Genomic DNA, 15,862 nt, shown 5'->3' on the forward strand with positions numbered 1-15,862 from the left:
GAGAATCTCTCTCCTAATAACACGTTCCCAGGCAACAACCAGATAGAGGTGACTATTCTGAGCAGAGCTATTGAATAATTTTTTTAAAAAATGAATCCAATGTAGTCAGATACTTTCATTACTGAGGCTCTGAGTTGCTGCCAAACCTTTTTTACTCATTCAAAGCTAACTTTAAATAGAACATTTGGTTAGGGGAGCAAATCAATATTAGAACCAAGAGCATTTTTTCAAAATCCAAAGAAAAATTTTGGCACATCTCTTTTAGAGTAAGAGGGTAGTCATTCTCTTGGTTAGAAATGCTCAGAGAAAATAAGGAGACTATAAAAGAATTTCTCCCTACCCTCTGAGCTCAAGTCATTAGTCTAGGCAAACTCCATCTCAGATATCTGGAAGATAGCCACTCTCAGTCATCTTTGAAAGCACTGCAGGCTTAGAGGAGTAAGGAAAATGCCCTTATTTTTAGATAGATAGATAGATAGATGTGGTAAGCTTGACTTCAAATCTGGTAATATTAAAAAACTGACTATCTTAAAGGGGGTTTGGGACACAGTCTAGTCACACTAAATCTATTCTCCCAGGGGAAGAGGAAGGACATGCAGACAAATGAAGTAAAAACATGATTGAGGAATCACTAAGTACAGCCTCCATGTACAAAGAAATGTTACCAATCTGTGAGTTCTTCCTTACCCAGCTTACTGGTATACTTTTTTTTTAAACCCTTAACTTCTGTGTATTGGCTCCTAGGTGGAAGAGTGGTAAGAGTGGGCAATGGGGGTCAAGTGACTTGTCCAAGGTCACATAGCTGGGAAGTGTCTGAGGTCAGATTTGAACCTAGGACCTCCCGTCTCTAGGCCTGACTCTCAATCCACTGAGCTGCCCAGCTCCCCCGTTACTGGTATACTTTTAACAAGAGTAGTACTGGTCCTAACCACTATAGGGCACTAGAAATCAGCTGCCACTTGTGGGCAGAGTTGCTTTCCTGGGACTATGAAATGGGTGGCTGCTTCATTTCCTAGTTTCTTCTAGAATTGAATACAAACTTGTCTGGCATTTGAAGTCCTGTGGTTTTCTTTGCATTTTCTGTTTGAGTCAAACCAGCCTACTTGCATCTCTTGCCTCCATGTCTCAAATGCTTTTCCGCCATTTAGAATCCCATGACCCTCCATCCCTTCAAGATTCAACACAAGTGCCAACTCCTACAAGAGGCCTTACCTAATTCCCCCAACTGTTATTTCCTCCCCACCCCCAATCACTTTAAATTTATTTTGTTGGAATTGTGTTATCTGTATTCATATTGCCTTTCTCCAGTAGAAGGTAAGCTTGTTGCCTGCAAGAAACTGTTTAATTTTTGACTATTTAGTCTCAGTGTTTGGAACAAGCACTTAAGGGATCAAGATAGAAATGTTAAGCCATGAGAAGTTTTACAACAGTGAGATAACTCAGTGAGTCAGGCATGTGAGAGGAGAGGCCTGCTAGCTCATGAAGAAACCCTTGTGTTTCCAAAACCTCAGTTTATTTTTCAGCCTCATATGGCATGTGCTATGATGGGTTGAACACATATACAACACCTGCTTTCTTCTCAGTATGTTCCATAATGTTGCTAGTCAGAGACAGAGTCAAGTTTCAGAGCCTCCTTCCCTCCCAGAGATATGCATTCTTGCCAGGAAGGAAGAAGGCATATATGATATGATGAAAACTTAAAATAAAATACTAGCTATAGGGTTCACATCCATTCAGATTCCAGGAAGTTTAAGTCTCCAAAGAAGTCTTAATTAGGGAAAAATGGTTCCCAAATAGGAAAAGCAAAAGTTTTAAATTCAAATAACCAAAGGGATAATTTCTGAAATTAGTACCCTAAGCTACTAAAGACAGATCTATGCCCAAAGGATAAACAATCCCAACCTCAGATTTCAATAAAGGGAAGAGAAAATGAAAACCACCAGGAATAAGAGACTATAATAAATTACTCTTCCCTTTGGGGAAAAAAAATAGGCACGCTCACAGAATATTAGAGCTGGAAGAAATCTTAGTCAAACCCTCTCATTTTGCAGATAGGAAAACTGATGTCCAGGGAGGTTAAGTGAATTGTCCAAAGATATTCTGATAATTATTGGGCAGAACTAGACCTAAAACACAAGTTTCCTAAATCTTGGGGTCCACTGATCTCCTAACTTCACCTGCTGGGAACATGTTCCTTTTCTCATGGAAATGATGACTCACACAAACAGGATCAAAAGTACCTCAAATGACAATTTCCTTTTTATCCAAAAACCCATTCAAAAAAACTGGCATAACATGAAGGTTTTCTTCACACCCTCTGAATATTATCAGTTTCTATTGCCAAGTTGCATGTGGGGCTTCTGCTTTTTGGACAGGGAAGCATTCTGACTGATCTGGATGAGAAGTGTTTGGCATTGTTATCCTCATTTTTACGAACTGCCAGATACATAAAAGCCTCTTCTGAGTGGGAAAAGGACTGTATTTTGAGACAATTTTCTCCAACAAAAACAGAAGCTTCCAGGGATTACACAGTGGGTGAAAAGAAGCAGGTTCTTCAAATAAGCGGTCATGCCTCCATAGCCAATTAGAGCCCAGTAAGAACTTGAGCCTAAGCAGGTCTGTCAAGGGTTCCATGCATAAAAAGAAGTTGCTAGTTTTTTATGCTCGTCTTTTAACACTGTCCGGCTATGTCTCTAGCAAATATATGTACTTCATTCATCACAAAGGAGAGGAGCTGAGCTAGGGTGGACAGATCAACTCAAATCCAAAAAATTTCCTGGAAAAAAGTCTACAGGGCCCATAGGCAAACAGGTCGCATCATCTCTCCTTACCACACACTGAGTACAGCCCCAAAGGAGCTAAACAAATCCAAAGGAGGCACCAGATCCATGTCTCACCTGTAGCTGCTGGACCTGTTTTTCCAAGGTTGCAGCTTTGATCTCTAGGCTCTTCTTCTGCTGTTCCTCCTGCTGCACAGCTTCAGACTTTTCAGCCACTTCTTTTGTGAGCTTACTGCACTCTTGCCTCAGCTTAGCAAGTTCTGTGTTCTGCCTGAAAAACAATTACGGTTTTAGGACAGATTGTGAGCTCAGGAAGTTGTTCTAAGCTAATCTGCTTGAAACCCCTAGGCTAGTGAGAAATGGATCCTCCCCCCCCAAACAACATTGAAACAGAATATAAGGGAAGCATGAAGGGTTTGGTTTGAAAATACAAAGCGATCCACACCTAACTCTGCCTTTCATAAATTTTCTCCAGGATCCTGACAAGCTCAGGAAGTGAACAGTCCCATAATGGAATACTATTCTGCTATATGGGGGACAGTTACAGAAAGACCTGAAGAGACTTATAAGTACTATTTCAGAGTAAAGTGACAAAACCAGGAGAACAATTTCTACAACTCTGAAGCTATAAAAACCTGTGATCAATGCAATGACTAACCATGATTCCCCAAGGACTGCTGGTACCTTGTACTGAGAGGTGATGGACTCAAGACATGAAATGAGACATATATGTTTTTGGACATGGCCAATGCAGAAAATATTCTGCTTAACTATGCGTATTTTTTATAAAGGGTTTTCCTCTTTTAATGGGGAGAGGGAGAAAGAATCAATTTTTGTTCACCGAAAAAAATTAATAAAAAAAGTGAAAAGTTATGAGAGCCAGATAACCCGTCTCTATTTTAGGAAATTTACAAAAGTGAATTCTCTCAAGAGGTATGTAGCACTTTAAGAGAATGCCATTCAATGTCTATAATAATGTAATGCAGTGATGGGCAAACTATGGCCCGAAGACCAGATGCAGCCCCCTGAAATGTTCTATCCCTCCGCATGACATTATTCCTAATCTGATGAATACAATAAGTAAAATACAATACAATGAAACTTCGAAAGAGTTGCCTTAGAAACAGATGGACAGATGAGCATTTCCTTTCCTTTGGCCCCCTCTTCAAAAAGTTTGCCCATCACTGATATAATGGAAAACAATAGAAGACATCAGAACTCAGATCAATGCAATGATTGCTCTTGATTCCAAAGTCTTGATTGCCAAATACCTCACACTTCTAATATAGAAAGATGGTAGTCCATAGTAAAAAATGACACGTAATGAGACTTACTCTTATCAGATGATGGGTCAAATGTCACATCTGCTTTATTCAATTGCATTTCTTTTTTATTTATAAGAAAGGTTTCATTAGGAGGTGAAGAAGTGACAATGATGTTTTAAAAAGAGTAAACGTAATAAAAAAGCCCAAAAGCAAAAATGGATAAAACTTGCTTCAAGTTAAATTTTAAAACATATTTTTTCATGATAAACAATATATTTTAGTATTTTCTAAGGAAAAAAAGGAAGGAGGAAAAAAATGAAAACTTTTAACCATGGGGAACACAAAATAAAAAATTGAATCGTGTTTTTCATTAATGCTCAATTCTTTGAGAGCTGTTGCTGGAAGTTTCTAGAGAAGATTTAAAAAAAAAACCCATCTTCTCATTTCTCCTCTCAGTGCAAACAAGCCCTGTAATCAGGAACAAACTTTCCTGAATTGTAAAGCATTTAGGCATTAGTGCAGACTGTACTTTGTTAATTCACATTTCCCACTTCCTCAGCTAATTTTTGAGCCGAAGAAAAGGGAACTAATGAAGAGTTTTATAAAATACTCAAAGACTGATAGAATTTGAAAGCTGGAAGAAACCTTAAATATTATTTATGTTCAACCCTCTCATTTCCAGATAAGGAAACTGGGTAGAGGTGGGAAGAAGGGGAGAACTGGGAAAGAGCGGAAGGGGATAAAGCCCAAAAAGAGAACTATACAAAGTCATAAAATAGCAGGACCAGATTTGGAACCCAAATCTTCCAACTCCAAGGCCAAAGTTCTTTCCATTAAACCATGTTACCTCCCAAAGAGGGTACCAAACTATATTTGCAACATAAAGTTTCCAGGGAAAATAAACACAATGACTGGAATAAGAAAGTGGAGGGGACTCCTGAACACAAACTCAATGCTGTATCATTATAATGATCAAACTTGGTCCCAGAGAAGAGGTGGGGGTGGGGAAGAGGCAAAAAAAGGCCCTCCCTCCCTTCTTGGAAGAGGCTGTTGGGCTGAGGACATGGAATATTACAAATACTGTAAGACGAGGATGATGTATTAGTTTTGCAGAACTGTTTTTTCTTTTTTCTCACAATGCATAGCTTACAAGGATAGTAAAGAATAGGGATATATTAAAAAATGGAATGGAACGGAAATCAAAAGATATCACTAAAATGGGGAGAGGGAAGAAAAATAACTAGAAGTTACATAAAAGCATTTCTTTAAAAAAACTGTATAGAGGGAAGTCCCAGGATTGACATATTGCTACCCAGATTAATCTTCCTACCTTTAAGACTGTTATTACAATTTTTAAAAAAACTGTATAACAGAAGACCCCAAATTTCTTATCCGAGTTTCTGTCTTCTTATTCTTTGCATAGTGAAATGTTTGTATTTACTGAAGATTAAGTTCACAATAAAAAAGGAAAAACTCAATAATACATAGTTCCTTAGGATAGATTATCCTTCAGCAACCATAAAAATCACATAAGAAAAAGTTAAAGAATACTTTTTAACCCAGAGGAGAGAGGGAAAAACTTAAACGTGGCATGAAATTAAAATGAAGACATTGCTCTCTTTCTAAGGTTTTCATTCCCCACAGAAGATAAAAGTCAAGGAAAACAAAACAACTTAACATCCAACAAGTTTTAAGGAAAAATCAATAACGAGGATAGAAAGGTTTAATGGATATCATTATTTCCCTAAAAGGATTGCATTATTATATACCTTTATTGTTGGACCGGCATATTCTATACTCAAAATTTCTAGAGTATCAAATTGGTAACATTTTGGTTTATAATTCTGAAGTAACCACACTTTAAAGTTAAAATTTAAATTTGCTTTGGTAATTATAAACTCACTTCTCCCCAATATGGAGATTAAACAGGAAAGAATTTCCAAGGTTAAAAAACAAATCAAACAATTACTAAAGAAGGCCAGTTAGACTAGAACAAAGGATTCTAACACCTGGGAAAAATAGCTTTGAGATGATCCTATCTGAACTTTATATTTTATATATGGATAAATGAAATTTATGAGAAAGGAAGTAGTATGCCCAAGGAAGTTAGGAGAACCAGGCATGAAAAGCCTAGTGCTGTTCCCATTATATCATGTTGGATGATTACCAAGATCCTTTCAGTTTTAATATTCTAGGGTTCCAGGTCACAGAATATTCTAAGAGTTCTTTTGGAAAAAAGCTCTAGAATCAGCTATTTGAGATAAGTTAGAGAAAGCCAGAGTCCAGAGTAGATGCCATCTTCATATCTTTTCCAGGCCTACAGTTTCTGTGATTACCTGGCCCAGGTGTTAATATTTTTTTGTGTCATGGACTTCTTTGGTAGTCTGATAAAGCCTATAAACCCTTCTCTGAATGTTTTCAAGTATAGCATGTGGCCTAATCTGCAGTCCTTGTTTAAGGTAGTAGATTGCTTAAGTTCAGGAGTTCTGAGCTGCAAGAGGACTAAAGCCTATTAGGCTGTTTATACTAAATCTGGCACCAATATGGTAAAACCCAGACAGTGGAATACCAAAAAAAAGGGGCAAATTGGTTAACATCTGAAAAATGTAGTAGATTAAAGCTTCCATGCCAATCAGTATTGTGATTAGGCCTAGGAGTGGCCAGTGAATTTTCAGCCTGGGGAAAGATATAGAGACCAAGTCTCAAAAGAAAGAAAGGACAAAACTGTTCTTACAAGCATAAACTAAAAATATAGGATTACAAAGGAAATTAGATATATAGAAAGCTATTTTAAATATATGTATAAATATGTATATATAATTATCAATATATTCTTAAAAGCAATTCATGGACCCTAGAGGTTAAGGAACCACTGAGTCAGATGCCTTAAAGAGGAAAAAAAAAATGCTGCTTGGAAAAGTTACATTTTCTTGCATGTTAAAAAGCAATGACTGATTACCCACAAAAAAAAAAAAAAAAAAAAAAAAAAAGATGAAAATGGGACCATCTAAAGCTGGTGATTAGGCAGGAAAACCATAAGGCTTATATTAATTAGAAGTCCAGGCCCTCTATAACATTAATTAATTATGACCTTGAAAAGTTGCTTAACCAATTTGGAACTATGCCTCCAAATTGGTGCATACATATTGACCCAGTAGTATCAATACTAGGCCTTTGCCCCAAAGGGATCTAAGAGAGAAAAAACTCATATTCACAAAAATACTTAAAGCAGTTCTTTTTGTGGTCAAAAAAGCTGGAATCTAAACGAAAGGGTTCCTCATTTGGAAAATAACCAAACAAATTACATAATATGAATGTAATGGAATACCATTGTGCTGAATGACAACATGATGAAGGGAACAGTTTTAGAAAAACCTAGGAAGACTTGTATGAGCTAATGTAGAATAAAATGAACAAGACCAGAAGAATTTATATAATAACAAAATTATAAAGAAAAAATTTCTTTGAAAGACTTAAGAATTCTGACCCCACAATGACCAACCCCAATTTTAAGAGTGATGATGAAACATAATATTCACAAGATGGGCACCTAATAAAATACTATCCATGATGTAGAAAGAGAAAAAGGTTGAGAGCCCAGATTTTAGTTACAGAGAGTGGCATGATCTCCCTCCTCTAGCCTTTACTTGTAATAATTAGGAGCCAGAACTTGAATGCCAACTTGTAGGGGCAGAAATAGAAAACTGCCTCTTATGTGCTGTTCAAATCTACTGTCATTACAGAAGCATAACTAACTCCTCACAGGGGAAAGCTAATGCACACAAGCTCTGTTGAATGTGTTCCCTTCCGGTCTTGACCTCCAAGGAAAAGAACTCATTTTTCACAGAGTTCAGGAGTTCTTCATCTGGGGTCAAAGGCCTGTAGATTTCAGGACGTCTCTGAACTGACAGGGGAAAAGATCACATCTTTGTTTTCACTATTCTCTAAATGAAATTCAACATATCCTTCTTAACATAACATTTATTTATGTTAAATTTGTTAAGCTAATTTATATGTTATTTATGTTAAATGATAATTTAACATAAATTTTTAAAAAATATTGTTCTGAAAAGGAGTCAATAGTTGTCACAAGGTGTCAAAGAGGGCCATGACATAAGCATAAACCCTTGGTTTAGTGTGATTACAAGGCTATTCAACAAATGTGTTCAAATTTCTATTTCTTATCAGTGAATATTAAAGCTTACTTGCTCTCAGTCTGACTTGTTGCTTGGTTCAAAGCATCTCTCAGAATTGAGTTCTCTTGCTGTAAACGAGCCAACTGAGTATTTGGTCCATTCTCCAACTGCTCTTGAAGACTTCGAATCTGAAAATGAATTTTAGAGTGTAGAAGAATATCAATCAACAATGCCTTAAGAGACTGGAGGAGGACACAGGCTCCCAAACTCACACCAAAACTTACTTTCTGCATTACGGAAATCTGGGGCTGCAGAATACCGCTCTTTTCTGGAGAGTCACTAACTAGGCTTTTTAAAAATCGTATTTATTTCAAATTCCTCCTGGTTTTTAAACTTTTCCAACACAGCCCTCTCAGATTGTTTAAAAAGATTCAGTCTACAACTTCAAAAATATTCTACTGTTTCACTTCTTCTGTGTGGTCATACAGTTTAAAATTTGTTTTATGAGATAGAACAAGTTACCACAAACGAAAAAACCTCTTATTGATCAAGACAAAGACAGGTTTCCCTTTCCTTCTCCTGACCCATTATCACCTTGCAAGAGATCAAGCTAAAAGAAAATATCCATAGCTCATGGTGAAAAATCAGCAGCAAGCCACAGAGTATAACAAATAGGATTTTCTGCCCTTCCTTCTCAGCTCATTTTCTAAAATAAACAGCTTTAACAATTCCTGAACTGAGAGAAACACCCTTGAACCTACCTTCTCTCCACAAAGATCTTAATGCTTTCCATTTTCCAAAGCACTTACATATCCATTACCTCAGCAGATTCTGTCTACAACACTATGTGGGGAAGGTATAGCAGCAATTACTGTCCTTATTTTTGAAAGTATGGAACTAGCTCAAAGATATTCAATGATTGGTTCAAGGTCACAAAGCAAGTAAGTGACAGGGCCAAGACAAGCAGAGCCCGGTCCCCTGATGCTTTGCACTTTTTGATAATGCCCAATGCAATAGTCCCACCTTCTTCTATAAGAATTTTCAGATCCTATATTCCTGTGGCCCCATTTTTCCTGTTTTCTCTCCATGGTTTATATGACGCTCCCCTGAAATGAATTCGATTATCCCCACACCCCATGTGACTTCCTCTGTCAGAAGCAACCCTGGTGCTTGGACTATCACGAAAACCATCCAGCAGAAATGGATTTCTGGTTGTAGTCTAAACCCAGAGTCAGACTCACGCTCCCCGGGGCCCAATGCTCTATGCCCTGCAGCCTGCAAGATGACGAACGCCTCACCTTCCCCTGCAGCTGCTGCACTTCATTCACGTGGTCCCGGTAACTAGCTTTCATGCGGGCTTGCACAGCCACGATCTCCTGCTCCCTGGCCAAGAGCTGTTTTTTCACGTTGGCTTCCCCAGCGGCTGCCTTTGACTTCTCGGAGGCAAGCTCCTAGAGAAAGGGGGGAAGGGAAGGGCAGGGGTTTAGTTCCTGTGAAAGCCGGAAGACACTTCTCAGACGGGACCCAAGAGCATCTCTAAATTGATGACATATGGGCTGCATCACCCAGAGCCTGGGAGGTCACATCAGCCCAAACTGTTCTAAGAATCCTCACATGTACTAAACGCCACCTTTAACTAAGTTTAGACCCCAGTGTGGGATTCTGAGGAAAACAGAGACAGCAGAGCAATTCTGTACTTACAAAGGGGGAAACTCCCATGCAGAAAGCTAGGATTATTACTTGGCAACAGTAAGAAAGAGGAGAACACAAGATAAGTTGTATCAAATCATTCTCATCTTGACCCATACAAGAAGCTTAGATCAATAGTAGGACATTTTAAATCACTGGTTCAATTCTACAAAAATCCCAGAGCTTGCTACTCAAACTTTTTCTTAAATTTCCACTATTATGTGGAAGACAGTAAGGTTTAATGTGCATAAGGAGAGCAGACAGATCCCCTACCCTGTCACCCACACAAAAGCTAAGAACCAGGAATCGGAAGGGCAGCAGCAGTGCTAGCTCCCATATTGGCTCTCCCAGGTTAACTCTTTCTTGCTCAAACCTCTACTCCCCATCCATCCTCACTCTCCTTAGAGAGCACATACTAGATCCTAGATCTCCCAAACCAAAGTAAAGAAATCTTACAAATCCTTTTCTACCCAGGAGCATGATTCACTTGGTTTTCAGATGAGAGCAAACCAAAGGACTAAAGACTTTCTCCAAAGCAGAAGAGAAGGTAGGCAGGAAGACTCAGAAGGAAGCAGGGCCATTATTGACCAAAGTGGCCACTGGATGCCACTGTTGTTCTACATGGGGCAACTAAGGAGCAAAATGAGTCACGTGTTATAAGAACGAAAGAGGACACTTAGCTGGTCAGAAGATAAAATCCTTTGACATCTTTCTTCACTCACTGCCCTCAACCCCTATCTCTAAGGAAGGTTAAGAAATTTTTTGACTCTGGCTTAGAGTCTGTCAAATGTCAAGTTTAAGAATTCATTTCTCAGATTTTTACTGAGCTAAGAAAGAGAGGGAAGAAATAGCTTTTATAGCTTGGTATAGCATAGAAAGTAAAGACCCTCCCCAAATAAAATCACAATAGAGAAATTTGGGATTCAAAAGCACAAAGCAAACACTCCTACTGCTGAGAGTTGTGTAGAATTGGGGGGGTGAGGGGGAGGAGGAAAGGATTACCCATATCTCCCTCAAAATCTATCTAGTTTAGAATCTGATACTCTCACTAGTCTATCCAATCAAGAAGAAAAATAACAATTTTTTAAAAAAAGAAATAACCATTTTTGATCCAGGAAGCAAACTGTATCATACATGGTGCTAAAGCTGCCTCTGATGGGACTTCCCCTGTTCCTGGACAGGAAATGGAAAAAATTATAACCTCAGAAGAACTCAAAGATTCCTTCGAATATACTGGAATTCATGGTATGTATGTGTATGTGTACCATAAATATACATATGATACACACACATACATAGTATATATTCACCTTAATTCTTTGAAAGGGAATTTTTCTAAAACACCTTACTTTTCTCTTAGAAACAACTCTAAGAGAGAAGGGCAAGCCAGGGCTAGGCAAATGAGGTTAAGTGATTTGCCACAATTTTATTACTAGAATGTATCTGAGGCTAGATTGGAACTCAGGTCATCTTGACTACTCTACCACCTAGCTGACCAAAGGAAATATTATTCTAAAGCAGCAGCTCCTAGTCATGTCACCAAGAACCTCTATCTCTCTTTAGTATGAGTTTCAAGAAAACTCTCCCCTCTACACCCACCCCAACATATACATATACACTATGCCACATTCTTCTCTATTTTCAATCTCTAATGCTCCATAGTTAAATCAAGAGTGCTCCAGGGAAAACCCACACAGACCACAAAGGACCACCAGACGTCTCAACAGCACACGTGTGTGGCAGGTGTTCTCTATCTTACCAATTGCTCTCCTCTAGAGCACCAGTGGGCCCCAGCCAATTGCATATACTCAGTCCTTATTTGTATGCTCTAGTTTTATATTTATGCTATTGACACTTTTATATGTCTTTGCTATCTTCCCAAATATAATATAAGCTTTTTGCAAGGAGGGATGATTTCATTTCTTGGTTACCTATACCCCCAGACCCCAGACCAATGCCTGGCATATAGTGGACTGATGAAATCATGTCTCTCCTTGGGATTTAGTGGTGCATCCCAATGCCATCAACATCCGAGCAATACTTTCTACCATCAAAATTTTGCCAGATGCCAGCCTTATTTGGATTTATTTACTTAGCCCCCTTTGAATGCCTTTTCCTGAGGGCTATCACATCTTGAGCTTGAGAGAGAGAGAGAGAGAGAGAGAGAGAGAGAGAGAGAGAGAGAGAGAGAGAGAGAGAGAGAGAGAGATTGATTATTCTAGGGTGTGCCAGGGAGAACCTTCCAGCCAGAAGTTTAAAGGAGTTAGTACTCAAAACACTGAATCTGTAGCCAGGTTGGTTTGGTCTTAAATCTACAACCTGTGTGTTTCCTTTAAGTCAGCAAGTAACTGCACCCATGCTTGTCACCAAAAAGTTTCTGATCTAGAAATTCAGAAAGAGCAGAGGATGAGCAACAGAGGGTTTCTTCATTCAGAAGGCCAGCTCTGGCTTCAGAAGGCCACCCACTCCCCCCCCCCCCATCCTGGGGATGACATGAGGAACAGCAGGTATTCCTACATATGCAGAGAGATCTGAAAGTGGCTGTTCCTAGTGGCCTTACTGCTAGAGAATATAAGCAGCCTGATAACTTCTTAGTTCTGATGCCTAAGGAAAAGCAGCTGCTTGGCACTGCATTTTCTTGGAATTATGTCTTTCGGTGCTATTCACGAACAGTGTTGGGTATACTCTGGACTTGCATTTCTCATTCTCTCTTTCCTCCTATCCTCACCTTCTACTGACAGTTAATGTTTAATATACTTAGAGATTAAAAAATGAGCTTTTAGGAACCAAGAATCTAAGCCTACTGACTTCTAATGTATGCATGGCATAATAAGAATCTTCTTAACCCAAACATTTGTTTAAATTTCTCCGATTTTATTTTTTCTATAAGTAAAGAAGGGAAGAGGAAACAAAGGCAGGCTTTGGCAGATAATTCTCCACAGCAGTCCATTATCTTCCCTGTTGCACAACTAACTGAAAGGGGAGGAGGACAGAAGAGCCCTACACTTGTCGTCTGTTGTTTCCACAAAATAAACGACTCAGTAGAGCTCCTTGTTCAGACTCTCTTCCAACAAGAGGTAAGACATATAAGATTCCTCCACAGAGCCAACCAAAGAGAGCTTTGTTAAATGATCCTTTCTGACTAAAAATATCAAATAAGGCAGAGAGGGGGAGGCCTATACTAGACAGTCTTGTGAAGTTCCTATAAATGGCAAGGTCCTCCTTAAGACTGTTCTCAATGAATTAGTAACCAAAACTGGCAGGGGGAGCCATTTTTGGTATGAAAAGGAAAAATTACAGATATAGGCCTCAGGATTGTAGATTTAGAGCTAAAATACATCTCCAAGGTCATCCCATGTAGCCTAATCACCTCAATTTGGGGAGGCCATGGAAAATTAAAATAATCTGTTTAAGATCTCACAGGTCAAAGTGGCAGTCAGTATTTGAACCCAAGTCCTTGTTCCCTAAATCCAGTTGCTTCTTTTTTTTTTTTAAACCCTTGTACTTCGGTGTATTGTCTCATAGGTGGAAGATTGGTAAGGGTGGGCAATGGGGGTCAAGTGACTTGCCCAGGGTCACACAGCTGGGAAGTGGCTAAGGCCGGGTTTGAACCTAGGACCTCCTGTCTCTAGGCCTGGCTCTCACTCCACTGAGCTACCCAACTGCCCCAATCCAGATAAGATAAAATTTAAATACTTACTGTAAACCCAATTATTTCTTCTCCCAAACAATTCTCTCTAAGAAAAAAGAAATTATAACCTCACAGCTTACCACTTTACCTGAAGTGTGACTGTCACTTAATATTTTATATAAACCGTGGCAGCACAGTGACTGGGTGAAACATTTTTGTATTTCAGAGGAGGCACTGGGGAACCCAGGAATAAAGCATGAAGAAGTACTAACTGGATTCTTTGCCAAGGTACAGGCTACAGTTCTCTTTAGCAATATTATCTTTTTAAACCTAAACAACAGCAGCAATAACACCTGTCTATGCAAACTCATATGACCATACTAGATCACTGAGAAATGTACGAAATGTTAATAAAAACTAAAAACACTAGTTTTACATTTCTTCAGGCCACTATTGATCATCAACATATACGATGTTATTATAACAGAAAAAGAAATAGTAAGTATTCTAGGGCTGGTAAAAAATGTTTATAAAGCTTTTTATAGGACCATAGATTTAGAACTAGAAAGAAAAAAGTCACAATCACTGAACCTTGGAGACCATCTAGTCCAAGCTATACCTAAATAAGAATTTTCTTAACATCCCCAAGGAGTTTTCCATGTAGCTTTTTCCCTGAAGACCTACAGTAAGGGAGTGCCTACCATCTCCTGATGCAGTTGATTCCTCTTTGGAATAGTGACAATTGTTTAGAAGTGCCCTTTGTTTCTGTATCAGAATTACAACAGAACAAGTCTAATTTCCCTTCCAAGTGATGATAACCCTTCAAATACAAAAAAAACCAGTTCACATGTGCACCTGTCTCCCCCTGTTCCCTTATTCTCTTCTATACACTAAACATTACCAGTCCCTCCAAATCCTTAGTTAGGATAATCTTTTCATTATCCTTGTTGCAGGTCATCCTTCCCAATAATGGAAAGAAGGCATGAAAAAGCATTAATAAATGCTTATTTTGCCAAGCACTATGCACTGGGGGTACAAACAGAAAACAGTATGATGATCCCTAGTCTCAAGCAGCTCATAATTTAATTGGTGGTGATAACAAGCAAAAATAAGGGGAGCTACAGAGAGAAAAGCCCTACGGGTTCAGCTTTAGGGCATATGGTAAAGTCCAGGGGTCCTTAGCTTATATAAATATATCAGATGAGCCAGGGGACTTTAGGATATAGAAGAAGGGCCAAAGGAGACAATAGCATCTCATCAGAAGGAATAAAGTTGTGGATTTTATTAAGTTAAAGTTGTGAACAACTCATCCAAGTTGTGAGGACAGTAAAGGATGCCACCAGTGGTGTCAGGTATTCTCATCACCTATCACACCTGTGGCTGGAAGAAAGAGAGAAGGAGGACTGAAAATATCCAGGATTTGACAAGGGTAAAACTATTTTATCTCCATAACCCTTAGTCAGGTATTTTCTGGCTACCATTATCATACAACTGATTCATGGAGCTTATAATTCACTAAAATCCCTAATCAATTTTTGGAAAACTGCTAAATAGCTATACCTTTTCCATCTTATATTTGTGAAGTTGACTTTTCTGAACCTAAATGCAAGACTTCATATTTATTCCTACTAAATTTCATCTTATTAGGTTCTACCATTCCAGCCCATCAAGATCTTTTTAGAACCTAATTCTATTCCTCTTGTTTTGTGCCATCTGCAAATCTGATAAATATCCTTCATTGTATTCCCTATAGTGCCTTGTACATAGCTGAATAAATATTTGCTGAATGAACAAACATTCTGTACAATCTATGTTCTATCTGTTCATTATTTGAATTTATCTTGCATTTTACTCATCTGTATATTTTTATACATGATTTCATACCAATGTTTGTTACAGCTTATATATTCCTAGAAGAGTTAAAAGCAAACAAATCAGCTATGTCTAAATAAAGTAAAGCAACAAAATTTTTTGATTACACAGAAGACATATTTAAAGGGGACAGGCAAATAAAATGCTTTTTGTAAAAGCTTTATGTAAGCATATGCACAAAGAATTATAAAACTATATTATTTTTTGACCCAGCAAAGCTGGGGGGGAGGGGGAAGAGAAATAGAGAAAGTAAGAGAGAAAGAGAAAGAGAGAGAGAGAGAAACAGTGCTGTGGCCTTTGGAGGTGTGAACTTTTTCTAATAAGTGATTGTGAACTCTTACTTAGTGACTTACTAAGTATTAAGTAGAGTTACTTTAAGTTTTTGATTAACTCAAAATAGACAAAGGGAGACTATTCACAGAACTGACAAACAAAAACAAGCTAGATGTAGTTTTATATATATATATATATATATATCATTTGGGGGAG

The 15,862-nt window shown here is 38.3% G+C and overlaps 1 protein-coding gene across 3 annotated transcripts in view; it reads right to left on the bottom strand.

The window, feature by feature from the left end:
• RRBP1 (ribosome binding protein 1) overlaps window positions 1-15,862 on the bottom strand; it is a 118,673-nt gene that overhangs the window by 27,935 nt on the left and 74,876 nt on the right. For all 3 annotated transcript variants that reach the window (XM_044663422.1, XM_044663421.1, XM_044663423.1), the window contains exons 4-6: window positions 9,480-9,632; window positions 8,251-8,369; window positions 2,898-3,051 (exon numbers count right to left, since the gene is read on the bottom strand). In XM_044663422.1, coding sequence (XP_044519357.1) covers window positions 2,898-3,051; window positions 8,251-8,369; window positions 9,480-9,632 — 426 coding nt within the window. The remainder of the gene's footprint in view (window positions 1-2,897; window positions 3,052-8,250; window positions 8,370-9,479; window positions 9,633-15,862) is intronic.

Source organism: Gracilinanus agilis, chromosome 2 (genome assembly GCF_016433145.1).
Source record: "Gracilinanus agilis isolate LMUSP501 chromosome 2, AgileGrace, whole genome shotgun sequence".
In the NCBI taxonomy this organism is placed as follows: domain Eukaryota; kingdom Metazoa; phylum Chordata; class Mammalia; order Didelphimorphia; family Didelphidae; genus Gracilinanus; species Gracilinanus agilis.